Source organism: Nicrophorus vespilloides, unplaced genomic scaffold (genome assembly GCF_001412225.1).
Source record: "Nicrophorus vespilloides isolate i.1.1-1 unplaced genomic scaffold, Nicve_v1.0, whole genome shotgun sequence".
NCBI classification, from domain to species: Eukaryota; Metazoa; Arthropoda; class Insecta; order Coleoptera; family Silphidae; genus Nicrophorus; species Nicrophorus vespilloides.
The window spans coordinates 4,861-32,365 of NW_017100090.1; the positions used below are offsets into that span (position 1 = coordinate 4,861).

Genomic DNA, 27,505 nt, shown 5'->3' on the forward strand with positions numbered 1-27,505 from the left:
TTCATCTAGTAAGATACTTTCTCACCAGAAGACAGCCTGGCAATAAACTGGTTAAGCAGGTAAGTTTCTTGGTATTAGGGTGCAAAATTGTTTGAATTTCCTGCAGGTACGTATTGTATCAAACTGTCGTTCGCGATCGCAAAAGGTTTTAATGGATAAATTACATATTATATTTTTGAAATTTATAACATTCAATTTATAATATTTAATAGTTTTGTGGTGCTCACTCCAGCCCGCTTATATGACATCACCTACAAGCCCGTTACGCTGCGCTCCACTCCAGCCCGCAGGTGATATTCCGGGAGGGTCTGATAAGGGTACTACCCGGTTAGGGTATATAAGCTGCAACATATCTGTACCCGCTCTGTCTTTACTCTCTTCTCTTACTTCCTGTCTTCGCTTCTGCATCCCTTGTGTGTAGTAATAAGCTGTAAGGTTCCCGGTATTATCTCGTGAGTATTCTCTGTGTTGCTCTCGGGCCTCGGACTCATTATACTGTAAGAAACCTTTGTAACATATGTATCCTGTGTATCACACTGTATTGTAACTAGCCATAAATCATGTCTAATAAACATAACTACGAGCATCTCCAAAGTTTGTTTCTTATTCCACCTTTTTATTTAATTTTACCTAGTCGATTACTTGCCGCAATGTAGATATAAAATGTTTCAGCTTATCGATATTTTTGCAATCAGACTAGTCGTTGCTCCTAATATACTTTGAACACTCCAAGTTTGAGAAAAACAAGAAAATATTTTCACAGGGGCAACAAATATGGAATAAAACATGGAAAAGCAAAAATGCGGGGACTGTCATCCTCGGAGCAGTAATGCGATTTGGCCAAGAAAATGATAATTAACAAATTTACCGAAATATAAATTTTAATATTGAAACGTCGCTTGGATAAATTAAAAACAGAAGAAACTCATTTCTAAGAAATGATAAAGTTAATCAGGTTTCAGAACATGTAGAATCCTTTGCATGAACCGCCAGCAGATATATTACCATTAGCAATGCTGGTCCACCGTCTAATGAAGTAATTCAAGTATTGCTAATTATATGGGGCTACAATATATCGTCAGAGTTGAGATACAAAAAAAAATAAATTTGAAAGAAATCAGCATTTTTATTATAATTTGTTTTTCAAATATTTTAAAAATAAATATTATCTCACAAAAATCTAATTTCAAGTTATTATATACAAATTTGTATACGAATAATTAAATTTTAGGTAAATTATTAATATTTGACATTAAAATCACAATGATTTAAAATTATGATATGATAGAAAAGACGTTAATTTGTTTCAAAATATCCAAAATATAAATGAAACTTAGCATAACAAATTAATTATCACATTTTTATAGCACCCATTTTTAGAGAAAAAGCAGTTTGTAAATCTTATACCCAATACCCAAGTAATTAGAAAAACGTTGCACTAAAACGTATTAAAGCAAAGAAACCGTACTCGACTCATGTCAGCTTTACGGTGAGGAAAGAAACATGTCCTCTAGTAACTTTAAATAACAAACTATGGATTATGTAAACTATCTTGTAATATATATACATATAAATTGCATCATTTTAGTCTTACCACATATATTTAATTACCGAAATAATACAATGTTAGCTAGTACAGATGTTGAGTGTCCCATTTAATTAGTAATTGTAAAAAGTTAATTTTATGACCTATTTTCATAAAATCATGACATGCAGAATTGAAACATGATATTTATTATCTAGAATTACTAATAGAAATAAATCAAAAAATTAAGTAATTATAATATTCTGGAAGAATACAATATAAAAACTTTTGTTCAAATATTAATATAATATTTTTCCAGTGTTAAATAACTGAAGAACTAAGCTTTGAACAGCTTTCCTTCTAGTAGGCTATTGTAGTTTCTGACCAAACGCCAGCCGGGCAATAAACCGACATGGAAGTAAGTTTCTGAGTATAAGCATGCAAAATTCTTGGAATTTTGTTTTCCTGCAGGTACCTGCTGTAGCAACTATCCATAATGCAAGTATTGCGAATTAGATAAGGATACAGTTATTATATAATCTCATCATGGTAGAGGTATCAAAAAATAAATATATAGTATAAATAAATTTTAAAGAAATGAACATTTTTATTACTACATATTTTTTATCATTTATTTTACCATACCGTATAACGAATTATTTTATACTTTTATTTTCTATTAAATAGAAAAAGAGTCATAATTTAAAAAAAAAACCGTTATAGCCAGATATAGGTGCAGTTATTAATTTTCTCAATGTTATATTTGCAAATAGAAATATTTATACGCAATATCTCTGATGTAAGCAATTGGATCTTGTAATTAGAATTATACGTGCGATCCGAACCTAGACTTTAGCTTTATTACTCCAAAAGCCGCCCACATTATATACACAATAGATAGTTCAATGTGTTTTCCTGGGTTTTTAAATTGTTTTTTTCCATAAATTTATAAAAAAAATACAACATAATTTTGAGTTTAAACATTGGATATTGTTATTAATTGCATATTACCAATAAAATAATTGCATATTACCAATAAAAAAATACATTTACAACAAAATTGTGATACTAATATTTATTGCAACAACCATAATACAAACTTAAGAAAATGACATAAGAAAAAAAAAACTAAATTGACCATAAGTCTTTCTACCTAATTTAGAAATTTTTTTTTTTACCTTTCCATCAAGTTTAGATTTTAACTAAAGCTTTGTCTCTTTTTATTGCACTCCTTGCAAATAGAGAAAGCAACTGGAAAATCTTTAACCTTCAGTACACAAATAATTGAGATAAAGGTTCAAGAAAAATATTTAACCGTTAGAAAGATTTAGTAAATTCGGAGAAGTACAAAATAGAATATTATTTCAATAGATTATCGTATAGCAAACTAAAAACATCTATATTACATGTTACCTAGATTTTAAAAACTGACCGTTCTTTTGTACAGGAACATATTTTGTCTTTTCATAAAACCGAGTAAACCCTTTTACTTCAGCATGATTTCTAACATTAACAAAAGGTTTCTTCCGAGTAGAATCACGTCTTTCTTTATCCTCCTGTTTCGGAAAGATGTTAAAGTTTATATAGCAGTTATCCCATTCCGCTTAAGCTAGCGGTGCATATGAAGACTATATTGAAATATTGAATTATGCACTAACCCAATATTAATTTCATTAGAAAAATGGCGATCAAAAGATCACTAAAAAGTGATGCAAAATGGCTCTTTGTTCCTAAAAGGTTATTCTAAGATTTCTCTTATGCAATATAGAATTTATATACAAACATAGAAGATATATATTTATCTGTTTCCAATCGGACTTTAGTGAAGCCGGACTGATTGAAACTGCACTATGGTGTATAATTTGTATTTCACAAATTTCAATGTTCGTGAATTATTTATGCAACCAGTTATACTCATTTTATAAACTAAATGAATTGTAGATTAATATAATATATAAAGCAGTTTGAAACATTAAAGTATAAAGTAAAGGAATTAATGAAGATAAATATTCTATGTTCTTATTTTCAAAAATTAATTATTTCAATATTGATTATGCTTATGTATAATTAAATTTAATAGATGAGTTAAAGCGTTTTGTAAATTTTATAATTAGTTACGGATTTATTGAGGAGCTCATAATATGGCTGAATAAGTGAACCGTTAAAATGGTTATGAGTATTGTTTATTATCTTTCATTGCAAAATATGATAGTTGCATACATTTCAATTCCAGAATCTCTAAATTACCACTAGAACAATTGAAAAATCGAACATTTCCACAATGGCACAATTGCAAAGTAACTTCTCAAGTATTGTGTATGATATGTATATTCTCTTCGATAACATTAGATTATTTTATTGCAAGTACAAATATAAAGAACAAGTTATTCACATCCTGTATATGCAATGTCCTACTTGACAATATGTATAACAATAGTTTCTCTTTTTGTAAGTACAAGTATGTTGAATAAATAATTGATTCTCCTCACATTACCACCAGTCACTCAGCAATTGTATATAGATTTAAATATCTTATACATATAAAAAAAAAACTAAAAATCTGGATTTTCTATTATGTCATAATTGCGATGTAACGAAGTATCACGTATTATAGTTTCTTTTATTATAAGAAAAAGTATAATGAAAACGTTATAGATGTTCTACTTGACAAGTAACTCAGCAATTACTTAACGAACATCTAACTTTAAATTTATTTTTTCCTTTTAATATATTTTGTTTGATAATTAATTTCATTTAAAGAAAATATTTCACATTTAGCTGATAAATTTCTTTTTTCAAATTATACGTTTACCCATTAATTTGTGAAGCCGTTGAAGTTGATATATAACTATTTAGTACGTTTTCCAAACTACGTACACATTGCCCCATTTATGATTTAATTAATTAACGTTGATGCGTTTTCATAGCGGATTTTATATTGAAGTCTGATCAATATTAATTAATTAATGTTTGTGACTCACAAAACCATCAAACTGATTTGATTTAATCAAATTAAATGGTATATTAAAAAAGCCACAAAATATGTATGAAAATATGATAAATCCTTATAATTACATATTCTTTATAGTAAAACAGATATGTTTATATGTTGCAAATTATGACTTTAAAATTATATGAAAGTTGCGCAAACATTACTCTAGAAATTAATTGGATTCATTAAGAAAATACGTTTAGATTTCATTAACACCTGAATTGCATATTATAAATATTAATAACTAAGAGAATTTCTGACTTTCCAACATTTGTCATCTGCAAGACAATTTATTTAACTAGAAAGTATTGTAAATTATTTAAGAACATTTAATTTAGTGTTCTAATTAATTTAGTTTATTAAGACCATATATCTTTTGCAATTTTATTTTGTAATTTCACATTTTTTGTCAATACAGTAAAACCACGAATAACGCTGATTTTATATAACGAAATCTAAACAAAACCTAAAAAATGTGCAGTACTCTTTAACTTTTGAAGTGTACTAGGTGTACTAGATAATTTTAAGATATAGTAAAATATTTATATATTAAATTCACTTCGAATAACGTTGTCTCGTTTAGCGCTTGTTGTCGAAGAACTCGTTAAACGAAGTCTGTTATTATTTCTGTATGATTGTAGCAAAACATGTTGTTATTACTAAGACAATAAGAAAACTATATCTACGTGGACAATCCAATTTATTTTCAGTGTTATTGATTTTATCCTCCATTGCTTCAAATCAAGTGTTATATTTTTTTGTGCACACTGTTCTATCGATTCTATCACAAATAATAATATTCTCTACGTAGATTGCTTTATACAGGCAGAAAAAAACATGAAGTTTTAATGAACACATTGAACTCCCGCAGTATCAATTGTCGATGTGACTGGAATGATTTTCAATACCGTCGGGAGACAGAGGCCATTATCTCGATGGAAAATACCGAAAATCTGAACGAAGTTTTAATGGAACCGATATACAAAGAAAATAAAAGTATAGAAAACTTATTTATTTATTTGTTACTAATATAAATAATAAACATTAATTATTTTTGTTAGAATAAAATCTTTGAAGATATTTATCAAAAAGAGGTTCATGGGAAGTCACAAATCAACATATGAAAATAAATGAACTAAGGTAACAATAAATAATACCAATATTTAAACAAACGACTGAAAACATTTAACGAACAAAATTAAAATTGTATACAGCAATACCTCGCATTGTCCGGTTTCTAGCAGTCCTATAGTCTAATGAAAAAAATTCTACACAAAAATATATTTTATACATAAATGATCATTTTTTTTTGTCTCTATAAAGAAATTTTTATGTGGTTTATTTTTATGCGGTTTTAATGTCCTCGATTAGGGTAATTCTATATATATTTAGTCAGTTTAGATAATTTATCAGAACTTAAATCAAGACTTTTAATTGACGCTCGATTTTTTTCCCAGATTGTTTGATATTTCTTTAATTAACTTTTTTTTATCTTGGGCCGAGTCATCATTCTGTTTGCCTTGAGAAAGAATATTTAATTAAGAAAATGTAATTTCGCAGTAAAAAAAATATGTCGCTGCGACGTCGGACATCTCGCAATATATCTGCATAATATTTTTAAATAAAAATGAAATAGTACTTCTAATATAATGAATATTTTTTTAATTACGATGTAATATATTTATTACTAATATATAATAAACTATTTATTTATTACATTTTACATGTAATTAAACCTAATGATTTTTTTCAACTTAATTTCAAAATAAAATTTCATCTCAATCTTTATAATTGACGAGGAATTGAGATATTTGCTCCTTTAAAAAAATGTATTAACATTTGGAAAAGTATGAAGAAAATAAAGAAAATGTTAATATTATTAAGATATTATGTGTAAAGATCAATAGGCATATACTTACAATTATCCTTATGTTTACTATTTTGTTATTTACTTTTTATATCTTCTATATTTGGTAAAAAATAGACAAAATAATATAAAAAAATATTTTCTTATATATAAATGCAATTGCAAACTATTTCTGCAAAGATATATTAATTGATATAAAAGATTGAAATTTATAGCATTTTTCTTTAATATTCAGTTAAGGAGTGAAAATAGAAAATATTTACGTCGGTCGTAAATTTTCATAAAGTTCGCTCCGGGTTCGCAAAAAAAGTCTGATAAAAATGTATCAGCCTCGCTTTCACATAGTCGAAACGATTTCTCATCATTTTCATCTAATAAATGATATGAAGTATGTCTAGAGTTTATATAATAGAATTTTTTCACAAACTTCTTCCCATTTCTTATTATGATACACGGAATTCCAAGTAGATGGAATTGTAGAGAAAATATTTGTAGTATTTTCAAAGGTACTGAATTCCAATAAGGTTTTCTTTGATCTTCGATAATCGATACAACGGTAATTCGCTTACATTCTAAGCTTATTGTTGGAAACTTGATCCAAACGAATTTCGCATTTTATTACGCAATAAAACTGTGGCAGACATAAAATCGATAGCAATCTCGGAGAGAAAACGTCTAACAAACAAAAACAAAACAGTATAATTGAACGAACAGAAATATGAAATAATTTTGTGCGAAATAAGTGTTTGTATTTGTATGTATTTTTTATGGCAGGAAACTGTAGTCCATTTATCAAGAGAAAAACCACTGAATTACATTCAGAGTGCACAAGACAAAAACTGCAGGAAGCGACATATTCATATGGATTCAGGTCAAGCGTTGCGCCCGACTCAGCGAAAAGACTAGGAGAGGAGAGGAATAGAGAATATACTGCACCCCGATAGAGACTGGTAATCTCCGCTTAACACTCGATACCTATGTAGAGAACCCTTTTTGCAAGTGCCCTGATAACGTCGGATAGATGAAATCAGGTCCTTTGTAGTTTGGATTCCACATAGCGTTGCAAAAGAACTTTAAAGCGTATAATCTAAATTGAGGATTCTAAAATATACTTATTTTTACTTTGAATAGACCAACAATCTGAGGAAGACAGTCAGTGATTGCTCAATACGTAAAAATATTTCAGTATCTTAAGCGAATCGTGATTTCCTATATAAAAACACGCATTTACTATTTTTTTGTAATCATACATCTCTTCGTTCACATGAACATACAAAAGGTTCATATGAACGTACACTTTGCCGTTAAACTAAACTAACTATGTCTAAGAATACTATAAGTAGGTTTTCAAGTATTTCAGTTGACTATTTTTAGTTTATATGTTTGCATATGTTTATATTACCATATAAACACATGCATTTACATATTTTTTTTGTTTTTTTTTGCGTTTCATCGTTAACATACTGAAGGTTTATATGAAACTACACTTTTTAGTCGGACTATTGTTTATATTATGTTAGCCCTTATTATTTTATACATGTTTATTTATGTAAGTCATCAAGATTTAGAACAAATACCACTTAGGAAGATCCCATAACTAATTATTGTGTAACGACTATTCTTAATCACTATTGTTAGTCAACATGTTGTGCACAAACTCAAAGGTCCAATAAATAATGACCTTTGTACATCTGCCTAATGACTTAATTATTAGAGATAGTTAGTTTAGGTATTATAAATTGGTCTAAAATAATAAAAATTACAGCAAAAATTAAAATTTGCTTTTCACTTGGAAGCTTACATGAAATATGTTAAGGTAAATAATAATATAATTGCGATCCATTCATTCCATTAGTGTTTGTGGTTAAGCACGAAACTATGCGATAATCTGTAATTTCTATTAAAAGTCTATACATCAAGCTTCGCAAAGTTAGCTATGCTGTTAGTAATAAGATCAGATTAGTCCCTAATTAATCGATGCACGCAAGGTTTATAAAGCAAAAGCTTTCAGAAGCGCCCAATATATTATGTAATCCGGTCCTAAATAAAATTTTATAGGATTATATAAATAAAAAAAAGTAATTAAAACAACCAAAATTAGAGCAGTAACCGTAACTGTAAAAAAAAGAGGGAGCCTTTGTATTGTGTTAATATTTAATGTGACATCATAATATCAACGGTTCGCATGAATTTGTGATGAGGCCATTTGCCCAAATTTAATTTGGAAAATTATTTCGTCCGCAAATGTTTGCATTTTTAAGGCTCGACGCACATTCGATTGGTATTAAATATTTGATGGGCTAATGAAAATTGTATTGTAATTAACCCAGATATTGTTTTGCAAAATTTACTTGAAAATTCGTCATAATCAATAAGTTATCAAACCAAAAAAAAAAAATAGGACGGAACTGTCAATATCCCTAAGATATGTATTTTTGTATGTACACAATAAATGTTTATTTACCAAAGAACACATCAATATTATATGTAAAATATAAAAAAAATATTTGAAAATGTTTCACAAAATTATATCGATTTTTATTGAGAAACAAAGAATAAAAAATAATCTTTTAGTAATAATTTCAATTCTTTGAAAAAAATAATATTTTAAAGAAAGTTTAGTCTCTAATAACGCGGTCAAAACTTCTCGTACATCACTCGAATAACACGAATCTTCAATTAAAGTATACTTTTTTTTTACAATTCTTTGTAACGCTACATTTCGCCTCAGGGTGCAACATTATAACACGGTGCTTGGGATTCATTGACTCATGAATAACACGGTTTTCAATAGCACGGAGCCAATTAAATTATTGTACCTATTGTAACAATTATGTGCATTTCGATACTTTGTCTAAAAAAAAAATCAAATTTAAATTAAATAACAAAATTTTACCAATTTCAGATACAAAAAAAAAACAGAATTAACTAAATAATATTTTTCTTAATAATTTATTGTTACGTTAATTAACATAATATGCTGCGTCTTTTCTTCGAATAATTATTTAACATTCAGTGTATCTACAATAAGGAATTATCAACTTACTTACAAACTTTATAAATTTTAATCCTTATAGTCTTGTCAACAAGTCTTTTATGGGAATTGGGTCATATTATTGGTTAAGTTAACCTATTTTTTAATGCTTTAAATTATAAAAAAAAATGCCATAAAATATTAAATCTATCAGTATTTTGTATAACCAAAACTAAGCTGAAAATATCTAGTTTCCATTGTTTTAGGAATCTCACAGTATTTTTATATAAAAAATATTCTTCAGAATATATTCTTTATAAACTTAACTAATTTAATTTATATATATATATATATATATATACTGGCTTATAGTTGTATTGAAAATCTCAAAGTAACTGCAATCTTTTATGAACGTCGTTTTGTCTTTAGTTCAAGCATTGTGTAAAGTTTCAGTTTATTTTACAAACTAGAAAACGCCCCGAAATTATCTGCCCTGTTTATCTTCAATAAAGAGTGAAAGGAGCAGTAACAAAGATAGGGGTATATCTTGTTTACTATTCATATAAGTCGACAATGTAAGCAGAGAATATGTAAAACGCGTCTATAAAAGAGGTTTTTCTCATGGCTATGTAAATTTGCTGAATTTGTTATGGAGATGCGTGCGTTTGCTACCATCTCTTTATGTACGTATCTTTTCTTTATTTGTTCGTTGGGTTTGTTAGTAATTTCAAAAGACTAAATAAGCGAAATATGCAGTTTGGTGTCTCTTTAATAGATTTATTGATACCGTTTTTGTTGTAAAATTTGAAAACCGGTTTTTTATACAAAAACATTTTATTATTTAATTATGTATTTGAAAAATCCTCTTCATTGGAAAAACTTCAAATCTTTATAAGTATACATATTTGTTATATATTTATGGTTTTATGCATTTTTACCGGTTTTTTTAGAAATAAAGAAATTCTAAAACCGGTTTTTTGCAAATGCATGTTTTTGTATAAACCCTGGTGTCGTGTCTGTTACTTACATTTAATAGTCTGAGAGTAATGAATAGGGCGAATTCCTTGGGGAAGGTCGAGTTGGGGAAAAGCTGCGTCGACGGGAGCCAAATGTAGGAGTCTGGAGCAAGACGCCAGGCGTCTGGACGATCCGGCACCCTGCGCCAATGGTCCTTGGACGGATGGAAATACTGCGATTCGATTGCCAACGGATTTACGACATTATAGCATCTGCAAAATACGAATGCACATGAAACAAATTATTATTACCTGTCCGAATGTCGACGTCGATTACTACCGGATTACAGTTATATTCATATGAAACCCATAACAGTTAATTTGGTAAAACTTTGATAATCCAGGTGGGTATTGTCGGTAATCCCAACGACATCGATCCACCCAGAATCGAACGATACCCGAACGCACGCACACACATTAAACATACGTATACATATATTCATATACACACAGCAGTGCTTTTTAGGGGTGTGTGTGGAAGAGGCTTTTCGCAATTCCAACAACCGTGTCTGCTCAATCTACCCCCACTTTGCATGTTCCAGTTTACTAAAGCAAATCAAATTTATTTTAATCGCATCCAGCGATCTTAAGCGTAACTCACTTAAATCTACATCCTCTGCACCAGAAACAACCGAAAGTTCCCAAACGACAAATTGCTCCATTCAATTGAAACGCTCGAAACTCGTTTAAAGTCGTTCCATTGAATTACCGGATTTTCGTTAATCGCATCCTCGTCTCAGGTGCATATACTTTGTTAAATTTCCAATATAAAATTACAATAATCTACCCAAAAATATGATCTCTGTGAATAACAAGATTATTCTTATTTTTTTATGTACCATACCTTTGTTGCTAATTTTAGTTTTAAAACAAATAAATCTAGTTTATTGTGTTCTTCTTTATTTTACTTTTCTTAAAAGTTACGTAACGCCAATGGTACTTAGCGAAAATCGGCACAAACTTTCGGGACAAGCCAATAGTATATGTTATAAAGGATTGGATTTTTTGTTATTTGGTCTGAATTTCAAACTCATAATTTTTATATCTTATAGTTGAATACAATAAACGATAATATTTAAGTTTTGTTAATGTAAAAGTTGGCAACAAACCAAGCAGATGTTGGCAGCATGGTTTATATTTCAATTTAGATAAAATCTGGCTGTATTGTGTGTTAAAATGCTTTCTTTTGTTCTACTGCTGCATCTATGTGACATGAGACAAGCGTTTTTTTAAATTTTCCTATTCCCTCCAAATACAAATTTGTCTTGTTTTAAACATTTCCTTTGCTTGTACATGGACCAATCCACTTCTTGTTACTCCACTGATAGCATATGTAAAATAATATAATCCAGTTATTGAAAGGATTCATTACATATGGAATCTGATTTGTATATACAAATTGTCAATGGGCTTCAAAGACATTCCGCACAGGAAAATTACAGTTGTAATAATGATATTTTTGACAAATTTGAATAATATTGGTTATTATGAAACATACTTTTAACTTAGTTCATTAAAAACAAATAATGTGAAAGTTATATTAGTACACATTTGTCGGTTTCGATTAGTCCGGAATCACTATTGTCCGATGTGAAATTTTCAAAATGACAATATTAATTGACAAAATAAAAATACACTTCTGGTAGTTTATTTTTATGCAGTTTTAAACTCCTTGAATAGTTCGGTTTCAAATAGTCCGTACTATTTATAAATTAAGAACTAATGTTTGATAGACGTAAAGAAATATACAATTAATGTAATAAATTTTAATAGATATAATTTATTTCACCATTAAATATATAATAAAAAAAACTTCTATGTAATAGAGCAATTACGATTTACAACTCTTAACATATACATGGGTATATGAAACGAGTTGGCTGTTAATATATCGCTATGCATTATATGAAACTGCTTGCATAAACTAGAGTTATGGTAAAAGGAGAACGATGAAAGAGGATGAAAACGATCCCTATCTAAAAATAATGAGGCAAATCCCAAAAGCTGTAGATGGTAATGAAGGCTGTGCGCAACATTTGGCTGCTACATGAAAGCCTTTTCCAGCGGATAATTAAAAAATGAAACATGAATACTATTTTATTTAATGATTATTCATAACCACTATCAAGTCATCCTTTGTTCTTCTTTTTATGTCTAAGAAAATATAATATTGCTTATGTAAATAAAAAATTCAAAATTTTAAATAAATTGTTGTTATTTTTAATTAAGCAAAATTAAAATAATTAAAAAAAAATCGTACACAAAATTAAAGATTTTTTTCTTTTTATATATTCAAGGACTTTGTGTGCTTCAATTTGTAAGTATTTAGTATTTCCATTCAAACAGTGCTATGATTCATTACAATTACTTCGTAAGTATCACAATAAGTGCTACATCTCATAAATATAAAAGATAGTTAAATGTACTTTTCGCACACATGTATGTCTACGTACATATAATAAACAAAATTCATTCATCTTGAAAGTTAATAATAATAATGAAAAAACTTATAATAGCTGTTGTGGGAACTTCCATATTCATCTGGACTAACAACTCTTTTATTACTGTACATAAAACAATCTATAAATTAGAAAGTCCAGACAATATAATTATCAATGAATAAAAAAACAGTCACGTTACTATTATATTTACTAATATAAATTATACAGAATAAAACTTGGAAAATAACATTCTCAAATGTTTTAATAAATAAAGTCATTAAACTGCAATAATATCACAAATATTGTTCCTATATATGTGACTGTACACAATGTAAACTAGTGTACAGCCAATAATTTTTAATATTGTTAAGTTGCTTCCAAACTATACATTATATAAGACTATAAACAAATGCTAGCTATACGTTCAGTTATATATGCTAATATGAAATTATTGGTATAGGAATGAATGATATTATTATTTAAATATTAGAAAGTTTATCAAAAATACCAACTATCATTTAGAGTCATCTATCTCCATGATACAAATGAGTGCCAACTACAGTAGCTTCTCATAATAGTAAAAAAAATGAGAAATATAAGGGTCTATTATATATTTATTTTCTTTGTATAAATGCATTACGTCCGAAGTTTAGGAACGGAAGTGTAAAAATACTTAAGACCGCATTAAGGTTGCCGTGGGCCCTTTTGCACCAGTTTAGTTGATGACGTGGAAGAGATCAATTGTTAATATCATACCAACTTATCAACCAAATATATATATTTTAATTATAATTCAATTTTTTGTGAGTCCCAAAAAGTTTCGTGGGCCTAGGCATGACTAATGGATAAAGCCATGAAACCTCATCCAGTGTGTGTGTAATAGATTTTAATGCTAATTGATATAGTAAATATTAATATTGATAAAACAAACATTTCTATAGGAAGTATCAACTACTACATCACACAATACAGTTCGAAACAATTGAAAAGTTGCTACGATCTACCATATATGTTTAATATCACGCATAGTGTGAATGAGCATTACCAAAATAAATATTAACTTAGAATTCACGGATAATTACTATACAAAATATGTGTATCTGCTAATATCAACTGATTACTCATTAAAACTAGTTGTTAAATCATGTTTAGTTAGGAATTGAAACAGCAATTTCTCGTTACATCCGAGACGGAGAATCCTGTTTCTCCCGTCGTTCCAGTTCGGCGAAGGCAAATCAAATTTATTTTAATCACGGAGCACAATCTTGGAGGGGTTAACTCGGTTAAACCATCGAGGCCCCAAAAACAACTGGAACTTCGTACTAGCAAATTGCTCGATTCAATGTACCCAGAGACTCCATAAATTGGATCAAACTTTCCAGGAAATAGTTTCATAAAAATTAGATTCCAGCTCCGCGAAAATTTTATTTATATCCTTTTTCCAGTGTCCCATTTTTTAGCCACTTTGTCCGACTCTGAATGATATTTATGTGCGGATCGGGCGGTGGCCCTGTTTACTTAACGCGCGAAATTGTTTCGGGTTTATTGGAAAATATCAGATTTTCGGGGCTACATAAATATCAGTTTACGGTTCAGTCGGCGGCGTTTTCATTATCCGCACATTCTCACGGTTTTTCAAGAAAAACTTTCCACCTTATTTATGCAGACGGCAACGAAAAGTTTCTTCTCTTCTTTTATGTATATATATTTTTTTATTTATTTTTTTGTTTGCGTATCCCCAAATACTACAACATGCGGAAAACTTCCGGCAGATATATCAATGATTGTTAAGTAACTTCGTTTGTCTGATATTGCTCGGAAGTGGATCAATTTAATTTTAGGGTACGTACCCGAATAGATTGCAGTGCCTTTGTTCAACGTTGAAGCCAGGACACGGAGGACGAAGGCAGGTTCTCCTCCTCTGCTGGATTCCAGCGGAGCACGTGACGCTGCATCCCGACCAATCAGACCAACTGCTCCATCCTGAAACAATCCATATTTTTTTTGTGTTTTACCTTCCGAATTGCATTATTGCATCCCAAATGCTGTGAATAACAATAAGCCTTCCTACTGATGAACGCTCCCTTAATGCTACTTTAATTAGGGTTTTCATTACTACACCATCTGTATTTTACTCTCGATTCCACGAGAACCAAATCGCTGGGTATATGAGAAATTCTATGCGCGTCTACAGAGGATCCGCAGGGAATGCTTCTTTAACAATTGATTAAAAAAATAACGAAACCATCTCATCTCTGGAATTCAGCTTTTTTTATATATTTTTTGTTATATAAATTGGAAAACGTCTGACATTATGGAACGTCATAATTATTGTTTTGTTTATTTTGTATTTTACAATTCAGCTGCAATTCTCGAATAATTCGGTTGCCGAACAATAAAACTAAACTTTAGATATCCGAGTTTCGGTTATCAAATAGCAAAAAGTGATCTGTTCACTGCCTAAGCAAACAACTTTCTTATACAGTAAGTCCTCGACTTACGCCATTTCGACTTACGTGATTTTTCAACTTAAACGATTTAGTTGAGTTTTCACAAGGCGTGGTAGTGCGGTGGCCTATCTTGAAAAACATCTCAACATAAAAACATTTAGGCTAACACTAGAGATTGCAAAATCAAACCACTTCTAATATACTACAGCGAAATTTTCCTAAATTTTGTGTTTTCCTCGACTAACGTGATTTTTCGAGTTAAGCTAAAACATTCGGAACCAATTTATCACGTATGTAGAGGACTTACTGTATTTAATACATTAATTTTCTATAATATTTTAGTTTATTTCAAAAATTAAGATATTAAATATTTTAAAAATTAATAATCTATAATTTATATAAAAAGTTTTTTTATAACATTTGAAAATTTTTACTTTAATTATTATTTCGGTTTTCTAGGAATTATTTATTTTAAACTTTACCAATAGAAATAAATTATGTTCGAAACCCGATACTAACATACCAATAAAATTTATATTTACATCTAGTAATATCAAGATTATCAATGATTTTATTATTTATTGCTTAATCTTCAAAAATGTAGTAAATATTAAATAATAAAGTAAAAAACTTGGCAGAACAAATGATTACTTCTTCAATAATTTAGAAACAAGATAAGCTTTGTAATTGTTTTCAGTTTAATATACTTTTTTATGTCCTTTGGTTACAATTGGTGACTAATAAAGATTTTTTATTATTATTATATACTTTTTTACATAATATTTGATAGTTTCATTATATCAACTTTTTATATAATATATGAATAAGATTAAAAATAAAGTATTAAACTAATAATATTTAAATATTCTTTCATAAAAATGCTTAATTTCAAGAGAATATTTGATCAAAGACTGCTAATAAATTCTATTTGATATATCACGTTAGTACATTAGTTTGTAATTCCTAATTAATTGAATTCAACCATGATGTAAGCTTCCCTTTACAATTACAAAACGTAATATTACTAATTAATTGAAACGAAAATTGTATATGCATTGGTTTAACATAGCCTTTGCAATATTAATTAATATGCGAGTAAGATTATTCTGCTATTAGGTGCATTTAAAGTGTATTAAAAATTAATAAAAACGAGCATTAAATTTAAAGATTTAATCAAATATGAGTTTAATTTCGATAATTTTATCAATATTACAAATAGAACATACAAGAAATATTGTATGTGTTAAAATAAGTTAATAATAAATAATGACAAATCTTAATTTTACATGGAAAATCTGAAATATTTGAAATGAAAAAAGGTATATTTACTCTTACAGTTTCAATTATTTTTACTGTTTTTAATATTAAAAATTGATCAATTTGAATAAAGTTTAAGAAATTATTTAAATAAAATGCTTATATGGTTATGTTAATGCCTTAAATACGCCAAAAACACAGCTGTTCCGAACCTTTATATATGTGTAAAAAAGTGTGTTTTAAATATTTGCATAATCGATAAAAAAGTAAGAAACTTTAAAAGATTATTGAAAATTCTTCTCATATGTGGAGGAAAACGTGTGTCATCTACGTCACGATGAAACAGCTGTTGTTGTCAAACAATTGCAAACGTTAAACCAAGCCTAGTATTGTTATGTAAATGCCTTATCTACGTCAGCATAAATCACATGTTTCTGTCAGTCATACACGTTAGGACATTCCCCAAATGGTTACATAAACGCCGTATCTGCGACATTATAAATCAATTGTTACTACCAATCTATTGCAAATGTTGAACCAATACTTCTATATTATAATATGAGATATTGATGATTATATAAGAAATAAATTTTTGAAGATGTCAATTTTTAAATGATTATAAGTTTAATGATTAAAGTAATTAATATAAGGCATCATTAATCTTTGATTTCTAACATTTCTAACAGCAAAAGTAACCTCTGCAGATGTTGAATAACTTATATTATTCATGTATTTCATTCTTTTTTATGATTATTATTAATCAATTCGGATACATTCAAGTGACAAGTAGAAGTTATCTAAAAGTATTTTTTATGTTTTGTCATGTTTCGTCAAATCATTATTATATAAGACCAATATTTTTTTAAGGAATAAGCATTTCTGTCTTAGAATATGGATGTTCAAGAACAAGAAGATTGTCTGATTGTTAACACTTGTAGTGAATTTTATGTATAATCGTATGTACTTGTCCTTTTCTATCCTTAGGATAATACATTTTTTTATATACCTATGCAAGGTATACCCGCAACATGTAAAGTATATATTCTTGTATAATTTGATGTTTTTATAATATAAATTATTTATTATTCCTATATTGAAAATTGTTTGTAAATAATGGCATATTTGACTGACATATTATGGTTTGCTATAAGGAAGGTACGTTAATGAAGGTTTCCACGTGTCTACAGGAATCCGCAATAGACATTCCACGTGCGTCTGCACAATATAATTCGATTTGAATATAGCAGGACTCTCCTCAATTACATCACTCGTCCTTACAGGAGACGTAATTATAATGCAGATGAAGGATGCAAATAAATAAAAAAAAAAGGTGCTTACCTAACGCAGACCAGACCCTCTGATCGGTGTCGTCGTCCCACTTGGCGACGGCCAAAGCACTCAGATGTCGACCAGCTGTTCTGGACATCTTGCAGAACACTATGTATTCCCTCGGGATGTCATCACGAGTTCCGCAATCGGAGAGCGGCCTCCCAGAAATCGTTACATTCACTTGTCTGCAAGATGGAAATATATATGTTTTGTTACTATATAAGTTCAATATAACCGACTACCTTCGAGAATACAAGCATTTCTCCAACACGTTTTATACATTGATTTAAAAACTATTACGTAAGTGTTTAATAAACTGTACAATAAAATATGTAATACAATCAGTGCTAACTTAAATTGAGTTCGATAATATGTACATTATTTGGAGTCCCTTTGTTCGAACTTACGTACAAATATGATGTATCACATCCAATTGTGTGATGATGAAAATTTCAGTATATAGATCGAAAAGTGTACGTCTAAATGATCGTTGAGTATGTTCATGCAAACAATGAGATATGTGTTCAATAAAAATCATAAAAGGAAATTCGGTTAACGTACGTTCACTAACAACAATTTATGTACGTATTATGTAAATTAGCCGATAATACTAATTGTATTAATAAGTTTATTTAAATATAAGTTATATTATTATATAATTAATATTCCATTACATAGCGTGGTTTAGTGTACGTTCCGTTGAACGTACTTCCTTGAAACAAAGATAAACTTATGTAGCAAAAATTATAACGAAATTATCTGTTCGGTTAACGTACATTCACTTGCGTACTGCATTTTATATATTAACATAGCGAATATTTAAATTATATTATTCAGATAATGAATTAATGCATATTTGCATACAGTAATAATTAAAATAAAATTTTCCTCAAGTGTAAATATTTTCTGAAATTATTTATCGCGGAATGTTTTTGGAGCGACCGCTAGCAGTAACGTCCATTTATTATGAGCTTTGGTTGAGTTCCAATTTGAAATTATAATTTCTGCAGCTTACAGTGGTATTACACGGAAGCGAAACCATGCTCTGCGTTTATCATGCTCGGCCTTTCAATTACATGAAAATACGCAGAATACATTTACTTTTTGAAAGTCCTTCCAGTCGGATGACAAACGAGTTTAATTATTGTTCCCTTTTCTTTATACAAATAGTATGTGCATATATTGAGTCAAATTTTTGTAAAATGTAAAATTGAATGGGGTTCGTTGTGTACTTTATAATTCAGAACATCCGAAAGTTAAATAAAATAATTTTTGAATAGATAATAAAGGGAATTTGCAAGAGTTTTTATACAACAAAAGTATTATTTTATATGAATAGCAATGATGGAATATAAATTTTTTGTCCAACTCGCAAATTATTATTCGGGCCCTTAGCATTGTTTAGGCTCAACAACATTGAATTTTAGGTCACAAACATTTGAAGGAGAGTAGTGCTGTAACTTTTTAAGTGTGGGACGTGGACCACATGGAAGGAGTAAATGTTGGTAAGATTTGAGGAAAAAATTAGGGAACTAAATACAATTTATTGTATAAAATTTATTGCATTCTTATTTTGTTAATAGAATCTTAAAAATTTGATATAATTCAATTATGCAGGATAATGTTGAAAACTAATACAGCAACAATTTAATTATAAAAGTAAAACTAATATGTGCATCCTGACAAAACTATGTTAAATTTGATTTAACTTCATGAATGGAATCCGAATTTCGCAATGATGGGAGATATAGAACAAGTTAGATACTTCAATTCATTGTTCATTACATATGAATAGAGCTAACAATAGTTTGGTTATAACATTCCAAATGTAGTCGCTTCATTAATAAATTTCTGTTGAACAAAAAGATCCTTCTAATTTCGTTTTTTTTTTCATGCGATTTCTATATAATTCTATAATATTACACTTTGAGTATTTTATTTTGTTTAATTTAATAAAAAATAAAACTTAGGAACAATCCCACTGCTACACGTTCGTACCGATATTTGTACGTCAGGTCGGATAGAAAGTAAATATTAAAGTACGTATTATTGAAAATTTCCATCAAATGGCCCTACGAACATAATTGTACTTTTAAACGAATATTTGAACGTTAGTTCGGTCAGACATCATGTACGTATTATCGAACATAAATTGAAATAATATATTTATTTGCTTATTTAATTATAAAAGAGCACTTTTAATAATAACCCATGTTCTGCATGCTAATATATTGGAATTCAATGTAAAAAAATAATGGAAATATTTATTTTTTTTATATTAAGAAATATTACGTAATGAAATTATCGATTTTGGTCAAAACATATAGTATGTACCTTACATCGTACTAACATTATTGTACGTTTGTACGGATATTAGTACGTTAGTTCCATCATAGTTTTAATAATTATGTACGTATTATCGAAATACAAAATGCTATTGACCACATATGAACTTAAAAATAATATTTTGTGATGAAAATGATGATGTTAGAGAATATTCTTAGTAATATTTTTTTCGTTGTTTGATTTACCTGAAGTTGTTGAGGATATCGAGTGAATCAGCCCCTTTGTAAGTGTTGGTAAGTTCAAAGTAAGCGGTGAAGACGCCGCCGCTAATCTCATTCGCACCGGCGTCGTTCGAGGGCGTCGCAGCGCTCAGTCCCCTGAAAATGACATCGGCACTTCGCGCGCTCTCCTCGACGCTCACCTGTCTCTCGTTGAAAACGTCCTCGAGCTCGCAGCAACCCGCAAAGCCGACGCCGAGCAACACTACCAAATACCACACTGAAACCATCATCCTGAAATCACTGAAACAACAATAACAAAAGTATTAAATGCGCACGTAAACACGTTTTCTTTCATTTAATTCTTTTCAAAGTTTAAAATACGTTTTGAAAAAAGAAAATGTTTACAATTAAAAACCCGTCATATTTTTTTATGTAAAAGTTAATTATTTATGTCATTGAAAAGCACAGGCATATTATAACAAATAAAGACACAAAAAGTTTATTATTTCAGACCTTATAACGAAAAAAGACAAGTTTTTTGTATCTAAAATAATAATAATAATAAGGTTATTACAGTGAATACTAAAAATGTATTGTATAAATAAAAAATATATATACAAATCAATTGACAGTAGCCTTGAAAAATATGATCTTAAGAAAATTGTTAATTTTTTACTGTTTTATAAATATTAAAGAATCTGAAAGAGTTTATAAAGTTTAGTTATTTTATAAATTTTGTTATTGTTTTGAAAATCCGGTATTTTTTTATACAAATAATATTTCAAAATATTTTTTATATAAACCATAATTTGATTATCTATTTTTGTAGACAAAAACCATTCGGAAGCGTTTTTTTTTTCAAATTTTATATTGTTTTATTTTTTTTTGTATTTGTTTGGACAGTGATTTGTGTGCGCTGTGTCCACCATTCAAAACGAATAAATTCATTTATAACCCACAGCGTCCATTCAATTCGAATCGATGATAGAACAGTGTTTTTCATTACTGTTACAACATTATTTTCAATATTTCATACGTTTGAAAATTTTTATCGTATTTAATTAAACCATTGCGCCATTCATAACTGGATTAAAAAAAAAGACATATATTTCGAGATAAATACTGAACGTTTTGCATTCCAAATATTTATTATTCATATAAATAAAAACTAGATTTTTTTTGTTCAATCTCTGTAATTCATAGGATTATCTAATGTATTATATAATTAATATATATATGTTTTGTTATAAAAATAGATAATAAGAACATAAAAATATTTGTACGTTAGTTCGGTCATAGAGTAAATAATAAAGTACGTATGATTGCATGATTGTACGTTCGAAGGATATTTGTACGATAGATACAAGAGATATACAACTATAACTTAATCTAGTATTATTATTCGTTTTTGATCATTTTTAATGCAATTTACAAAAGAAAATTCATAAATTGTCACTAATAATTGTGATTGAAAAAAATGTATATATATATAAAAACAAAGTTAAAAAATATTTTTATATGTATTATTTATTGTTATATAAACGCTATACTTTAACAGTTCACTTGGTGCTAATAAATACATTGAGCTATCTCACGTTTTCACATACTTCAATGCATCCCACGAGATTTATCTTTATCACCTTTTCTATGCAACATTTTGTGGTACGACCCATATATTCTAATCCTTTGTGATCCTTGCTTACTAAATTCAATAAACCTGATACTTGTACCGCATTTGATTAAAGTCTAGTCTATAGAATCTTCTATTATATTGTAAGATTTAGAGATAACTTAACTATTTGGAAAATTATACGTAAATAATCTAGATAATTTATTGAAACTTACTTTACTTTTGCAAAAATATAAATATTATCGACATATTTTTTTTATGATTAAACTATAAAAAATTCTGTATCTACAATATAATGTGTAGTTCACTCAGAATTAACAGTTTTAATTATATAATTTATTACCAAATATTATATCTTTGTCCAACTTATATTTTTTCATATATAATGTAATTTGCAGTTCTTTATTCACATTCTATGTAATACTCATTTCTCATTTGATTACATAAGAAATGAAATAAATAAAATAAATCTAAACTTCGAAATGATATCAATCTGATATATATTGGGTCGGCAAGAATGAAAAATAAAATTTAATCAATTAAATATTTTCCAACTTTTTTCTGGCAACTTCATGATAACGCGCTCATAGAATTCTGGTTATTTTCAGCAAAAAACTGAAGTAAGTGCGATTTCAGGTTATTATACTTCCAAATAAATGGTAATCTGATGGTACAAGGTCAGGGCCAACTTATCTCCAATTTCAGCCTTTTTTCTGTGATTTCTTCCTCCAGTTTTATTAAATGTTGATAGTATATATAATAATTAATCGTTCGGTTCTTTGAATGTAGCTCAAAATACACAATACCTTTATAATCCCAACAAATTAATAGCATGTTTTTTTTGATATAATTCAACTTTCGATGTGAGTTGTGCTATTTCTTGTTTAGTCACTCTTAGATAATGATCGTTTTCGATTGATACTATTGTTGATGGTTCATTTTTTGTTTAAAAATGTGACGATTCAATTGCGTTTGAGATGGTTTTTGCAAATATTGATTAGTTGTGTAGAGTTAATCTTTTTTAATTCATGCTAATCAGGGTGTCCAAGCCATTTTTTTTGTTAAAATTCGAACAAAATTAATTTTTAAGATTAATATTTCAGTTATTAATGATACAACAAAACTTCCATATAATACTTACAAAATAGATCCACTCAAAATGCATTTAAATCTGAGTATTGGAAGGTTTCCACTTTATTGACGTGGATTTGCAAAGAGTAAATGCCACTTCGCAGCTCAGTTGCAGATCGAATCCGACTACATATAAAATTCGATTCAATGTTTTCATTTGTTTCTATACAAGTTGTCATGACTATACAAAGTAACCGTAAGAAAATACTGATTACAATGAATGTTTAATGTAACCCATAGAGAAATTGCTTTTCCTAAGGTTTACCGCGAACTTCATTAATTCGAAGCATGAAACGGAATAAATTACGAGTTTACCATAAATTAATAATAATAAGAATATTTTGTAATGTAAATGAAATTTAATGTACATAATTATAATTAGTTATCTTGATGTACGTAATTTAATTATTGAATGCTTAACATGCATTTTAATCATTACAATATTTCGTTTTAAAATATCTACTGATCCAATTATTTATACGTGGATGATTCTCCGAGTGATTTTGAATAAAAGTGAATTAAAAATGATATTACAACAACCTTGGAGTATACAAATACAGTCGATTCTGCTAAATCGGGACAGCCGCTTATTAGTGATAAATCCTAAAGAACGGAAACAAAACCGAGCAAATAATAAATGGAAATATAACTTCGGATAGGGCCAAAAGGCTATAGTCACGATGTGTCCCGATTAAGCAGAATCGACTGTATTTGGGGTGTAACTGTCAAACCTAGTATGCACCTAGTATCAGTGAAGTAAAGGATTTTCTTTTTGTAATAGTTGTTTCTGAAACTAATTTTTACCATTGTCAAAGGAAAAAAAATAATAAAAACTCTGCTAAAACTTTACCATGAAGGAAGCGATATGAAGAAATCTATTAGATTATTTATATTGATGCGACAAACTAAGAAATTGCATTGAAAAATATATTCCCTAAAACCGTGAGCAGATTATGTTCGAGTTTTATGTATGAACACATTTTATTGAGCATAATTTATAATGTTTTACTTTCATATTCAATTACGCAATAATAGCCTGTGACAGGTTATAGTGATTTGTTACAGATTATAGCAAATTGCTTTCTATGTAGCCGAGTTGGCAAAGGGTACATGCGATAAATATACAAGAATTATTTCTTCAAAACAATATATTTCAAGATCCATGAAAAATATTACAAATGGTATTAAATTTAATAAAAAAATATTTTTATGTAACGTAAAATTGTAAATAACAAAAACAGTTATTAGAGATCCTAGCATTTAGAAATATAAATATGTTCGTATTTTTTAAATCGGGATTAATCTAGGACTTTAAGATCGTATAAAATAATCCACAAAGATATAGACTTGACTATAGAGAGAGAGAAAGAAAACGATAATTTTCATTAGAATTTATTTTTATTTTGTTCAATTAAAATTGTGTTTGTGAAACTTTCATCAAACGTATGTCAATACACTCTAATTAATATCTTACTATGCGAGGTATATATTCAAAGTACAGTGGAACCAGAATTATTAAGTATTGTAAAGAAATATATAATAAATTGAGTTTATTTTTTTGAAATTTAAAGCATTTAAACTATGGACTCAAGATTAAACTAAAGAGCTCAACTTTTATATTATAAAATTTTATAATAAATCTAATTGGCTAACTCCATTTGTAGTTAGAAAACACATATTATTCTTTTAATAATTATTTTTATTTTTATAGAAATTGTAAATTTAACTCTCTTAGTCACACTGCACACATTGGTATTCTATACCAGCGTTTCCCAAACGTTTTATTCACTTTTTGAGAATCACTATTCTATACGTATTTTTAATTTTATTCAAACTCAAACTCTTAAATATCTCAATTTAAACATAAATGGATTTTAGACACTTTCAAAATAAACAGTTCATATATTTTATAACATACCTAGTTATTTATTTTCAATTTTTATTACAAAACCATAGTTTTTCCGCTTACTTTATAATCTACCAAATTATCAAAAAGTAAATGATATTTAATGGATATTTATTAAAGCAATTTATATATAAAGCAAAAGCATTAACCTATATAAAGCGAGATTTAATTGAATTGAGTCATATATATTGTAATGTAACGAAATATTAATGTATTTAATAATTATTGCGTTTATTGTTCTTTGAAATATACAAAAATGTATTTTTATGTTATGTTAATATGTTATGTTTTATTTAAATAATGTAAAATAATGAACACATATTATAAAATTCAATTATAAAATTTACATTATTACACAATAATTATATTTTCTGTTTTGTTATATAAAGGGCAAAAATATTAAAGTATATATAAAATAAAATCAAAGTTCAATTCATGTAATTTTACTGTTCTACTTTACTTACTTTTTTTACATTTTTTTTTTCAAAATTACATAATTAATATAATTTTCGCGTTGTACATTCAATATATAATTTTCTCGTTCTTTTATTAATATCAAATCATCCAATTAATAAAAAATAACAGTAAAAAAGATAAATTTTATATAAAGAAGCAAAATTATTAAAATAAAAATCACAGATTGATTATGCGTGATTTTATGTTTTTTATAATATAATATATATAATGAAAGAATTAAGTCCAATTTATTAAAAGTTCAATTGTATGCGATTTAATAAGAAGAACTGAGAAGAATTAAAATTATTTAAAAATATACAGTAATACCTCTAATAGTGCAGTTTTGATCATTGCGGATTCACTGTAGTACAGTTTGAAAATTGAAGAACATCCAAAATTTTCATAGATAAATAAAAATACATTCCAAAAAAATGTATTATAAATGAAGATTGTTTTAAACAGTACGGTATTGCTCATCCGTAGTGGAATCGCTTACCCGTACTATACGAGGTATTTCTGGACTTTAGAACTAATATGTTTATATAATAAATCAGTTAATATATTAACGAGTAATTGACATTTTATTTATAAACCAAATTAATTTATATAAATTAATTAATAGAATAATAAAAAAACTTAATTGTCTAGCGTAGATACAGTTAATTAAAATAATAATGAACGAGATAATCAAAGACCGTTAAAGATATTTTTAAATTTATAATATATCAATGATTAAATAAATAATTTCATGACTTACTTTCTTCTCATAAATAACTAAATATACTTCGAACACAATAAACAGGATTTGTTGGATCGCGTGCTTTTTGCAAAGAGATGCTGAGTATCGTAAGATGCGTTCTTACGTATTATAGAGCGTCCCGACGTCTGAACGGCGCCGTCGTCTGTGTGGGACTGCGCACGAATCCGTCCTGGCCCGTCCTGTCCACCACCAGCAGCAGCCGAAATCCTCCGCGAAGGACGAAAGAGTGTCAGGGCTTTTGACACACGCGCACCGACGTCCAGCCTCCCGCAGGATCATCATAAGTCCGTCGCGACGCTGGATGTTGACATGTTTTCACGCCGATATCGATCTAACAAACAAATAAACATAGGCTAAATCAAAGCCCATCGCATAAGAAGACAAGTCAACGCGCAACACAATCCAGACTGTTTAAAACTTCATTTACATAATTCGGAATTTACGAACAATTTACAACTCTTTTAAACTAATAATACAATTAAATACTATTACCATAATAAATAGTAAAATCTCAATATAAATTATTATTCTTATCCCAGAATTTATAAGGTATTTCGTCAAAGAATATTTCAAGGTTGTTTTTTATGTAGACCAAAAATTAAAAGTTCTTTTTATTAATAGAATAAGTGTAAATCGGAAGTTGCACGTCCGGTGAATATAAAACTAAGTATAATTTCAGCAATTTTTGTAGGGTAGTAAAAGAAACATAAGGGCTGGTATTGTCGAGATTTTTGTCCGTTAAATTGTGTGGAACTCATTCAACGTATTCGAGCACCAAAAAAGCTTGTGGGTAGTTCATTTTGATATTTTTAAAATCTCGCATAATTTACTTTTAGTGAAGTTCGGGTTATTATCGAACAATGTCTTGATTTCAACATTATTAGTAGAAGACCTTTAAAGCTGTAATTACCTGCTCTAAACTTAGCAAATTACATCATATTACAGTACCAAAGTCTAAATGCACTTTCATCTTCAAGAGGGTATTAAACTAACACACAAACATTTTCTATCGACGTTTAAAATGTCAACTTCGGAAATAAGTATACAAGTCTATTGTTTTTAACACATCTGATATATTTATACATTCACACTTAGCGAAAATTGGTTATATAATTCACTTGAAATATATACCTGGCGCATCCACCAATTTATTCACTGTAAGTATCAAAATAATAAATATTTTTAATTTGTAAATGTAGAATATTACTTTTTGTATTTTTTTACAAAATGTATTACTTATTATTAATACTTTTTTTATATTTGT

The 27,505-nt window shown here is 28.2% G+C and overlaps 1 protein-coding gene across 1 annotated transcript; it reads right to left on the minus strand.

The window, feature by feature from the left end:
• Positions 1–237: 237 nt before the first annotated feature.
• Positions 238–26,464, minus strand: LOC108567552. The gene is made up of 6 exons (XM_017928091.1): positions 26,345–26,464; positions 20,383–20,658; positions 17,861–18,036; positions 14,666–14,798; positions 10,362–10,587; positions 238–495 (listed from the first exon to the last, which is right to left on the minus strand). The coding sequence occupies exons 2-6, from the start codon at positions 20,646–20,648 to the stop codon at positions 238–240; spliced, it is 1,059 nt and encodes a 352-aa protein (XP_017783580.1). The 5' UTR covers positions 20,649–20,658; positions 26,345–26,464.
• Between the last annotated feature and the right edge of the window lie 1,041 nt (positions 26,465–27,505).